General features: G+C 46.6%; 1 protein-coding gene across 1 annotated transcript; it reads left to right on the top strand.

The window, feature by feature from the left end:
- Positions 1 to 729: 729 nt before the first annotated feature.
- Positions 730 to 2,302, top strand: EDB91DRAFT_1249111 (uncharacterized protein; the record flags this gene model as incomplete). Its single annotated transcript, XM_041323028.1, has 6 exons — positions 730 to 759; positions 814 to 1,041; positions 1,094 to 1,235; positions 1,284 to 1,609; positions 1,686 to 1,825; positions 1,897 to 2,302. 6 exons carry the CDS (start codon positions 730 to 732, stop codon positions 2,300 to 2,302), a joined length of 1,272 nt encoding a protein of 423 aa, XP_041176429.1.
- Positions 2,303 to 2,604: the final 302 nt, after the last annotated feature.

Raw genomic sequence — 2,604 nt, 5'->3', positions numbered from 1 at the left:
TGACATTATATGTGAGTGCGACCAGAACATGAACACTTTGAAGTTACAGGTGAGATGTCCAGTCTTTTCTTTGCACGCTTCGAGGCTCACAATCAATTTCAGAGTTTGAATAATGGGCGCAAAATCAAGCGCCTGCTTTCAACACTTGAAGACCACACCTCACTTGTCATGGCACTGTCCCAGTGCGATGTGCCCTGGCTTCGCAACCTTTTCCAAACTGCACTTCGTAATGGTACCAGCATCTGCGCAATACTTTGAATGATCAAAGAGGCCATCAAGTGTGGTTACCAACCACGAGGGCACAGTCAAGAGGCAATTGACCTTGCTGTTCTTGTTGTCTGGCTTGGTGGCCGGCCTCTGCTTTATGCCTTAAACCAGTGGCTTACCCTTCCATCACTATGCACTCTCTGCAACCACATGTCTTTCGTCGAAATAATTCCAACTATTGGTTGGATCTCAACCATTACCACAAGAATCTTGTTCTTGTTCCTCATCAGAATGCTGCACTGACAAAAATACATGGTGTCAGCATGATGATTGACTGAAACAGCACAGGAGGAGGCAGCTGTCTACATACAATGTACTGGAATACCTGATTATCACTGTAAAATACTTGAGTCAAAAAACTGTCCACATGAGTCATCAGTTTTGTAAGCCTTATATCTCCACCATATCTCAACCGATTCCCATGCCATAGGGCTCAATTGGAAGCCCTGAAGTAGTACTACAATGTGGTACCAGCATGTCCTTGATGTGTTTGTATATTCTCACACAATATCATAGATAGTGAAAAATGTGAAAACATGCGGACAGTTTTTTGAGCCACTGTATCAGTCTGCACTTGGGATTGCTGAGGCGCTGAAGTCTCAGAAGGTTCATGTTGGGAAGGAGGTTACTGTTGTGGGCGCTCACATATTTGGCGAAGAGGGAGTTTATCCTGTCCTTGCAGCGCCCACTTGCAAGAGTGAGAGCACTGCTGACATGGAGTTCATTTTCAAGACTATCCTCGAATCCTGGGATAATTCTGGAGCAGCTCAGCAGGTTGGACCAGCTTGGTCATTTGCAACTGATGGTGACTGCTACTCACCGCAAGGCTGGTCACAAGACATTTGTACACATGCCACTCTCACCCTTCTCACCACTTTATGGTACATTGTCCAATATTCCTGGCCTTAATCTCTTCACTGGTCCAGGTGAAGTGACACTGGACTTTGACTACAAACATATCATGAAATGTTCGTATTTCATGACTAGTACTTCAATATCTACTGACACTTTCATAGGCTATTGTACCCTGCTCCGATCTCGTGCTGGTATGCATCTCAACAATGGTTGCTGCATCAATGCAACCATGATCGAATGCTACCTTGTCTGGCTTCCTGATGTAGATGAAAGTCATTCTCAGAAGCTTGTTTACCCCGATGATCCCCAGGACGTGCCTCGTGCAGTTGAACTCATGGGTGCTGTCATTAAACTCGCATCACTGCCGAACCTCCCCAACAATGTTAATGTGATTGCTGACTTCGATGCAATCAAACTTCTAGCCAAAATTCTCCGCAGTCTCCTCAATCCATTCATTGATGTCAACTTCTCATTGACAGAGCAAGTTGTGCACCTGAGCCGCTTCGACTCATCTCCTCTTCGCATGCTACCATGATCAACGATGTGGGCTGATGCCTAACCAGCTATACTATGACTCCAAGACATTTGCCAAGAACATGGTCTTCTGCATCCTGAAGCAGCAGAAGCTTGATCCATCTGAATGCTTTTTCTTTCTTGATGCTGGGGACGATGCCCTCAAACTCGAGTTTGCATTTCTCCGAATGTGTGGGGTCACAATAACACGATGAACTACAAACAAGTGCTTGATTGTCTTGGCACTGCCTGAGATATCAGAGGAGTCTATGCATGCAATTCTGACCTCTCTCATGGCCATCGTCGGTTGAATCTCAAACGAGCAGATGGTGTCGACCACGTCAGCCATTTTATGTGGGTTGGTGACGTTGTTGCGGGTCATTGTGACCTTCCAAGTGTATGGCACCAAGGGAGGGACAAGGTCATTGCCATTCTCTCTTACTCACAGATACCTTCCTCTGCATACGACTTTGAGACACTATTTTCCCCAGGCTCAGGCATAGACCTATTGTGCATCTTTGGTGGGAGCAGGTACCCTGCTATTCACGAGGATGATGATGAAGACAGCTCACTCCTCGCACCTCCACCCAATGCTGTCGCACTCCAGCAAGATGTTGACAATGATGATGACGAGCCACCACTCACCTTCGAGGAATCACTTGCCTGACACACTTGATCCCGAGCATGAGGATGGAAACTGTTTGGTAGACGAGCTGGAGGATGATGATGACTACTCCCCCTCACCTACTTCTCCCTCCAAAGGGCCCTGGAATCCATGCTGAAGACTACCTCTGGTGCATAAACAAATGGATTCACAAGGCGTCAGTTGTCCACATCATGATCACCCTAGATTTCACTCCCAAAGCCCAGACTCGTTTACTCTGTGTTTGTGGATTCACACCAGTGAACAAGAACTTTGAGGATGCCATGGAGGTTGCTCAGCTGCTTCATGGTGATCAGTTCATCACC

This window comes from Suillus paluster (assembly GCF_016628075.1).
Source record: "Suillus paluster strain FC165 chromosome Unknown EDB91scaffold_31, whole genome shotgun sequence".
NCBI lineage: Eukaryota > Fungi > Basidiomycota > Agaricomycetes > Boletales > Suillaceae > Suillus > Suillus paluster.
Note: the sequence above shows the minus strand (reverse complement) of the source record. Positions and strands in the feature narration are given on the sequence as shown.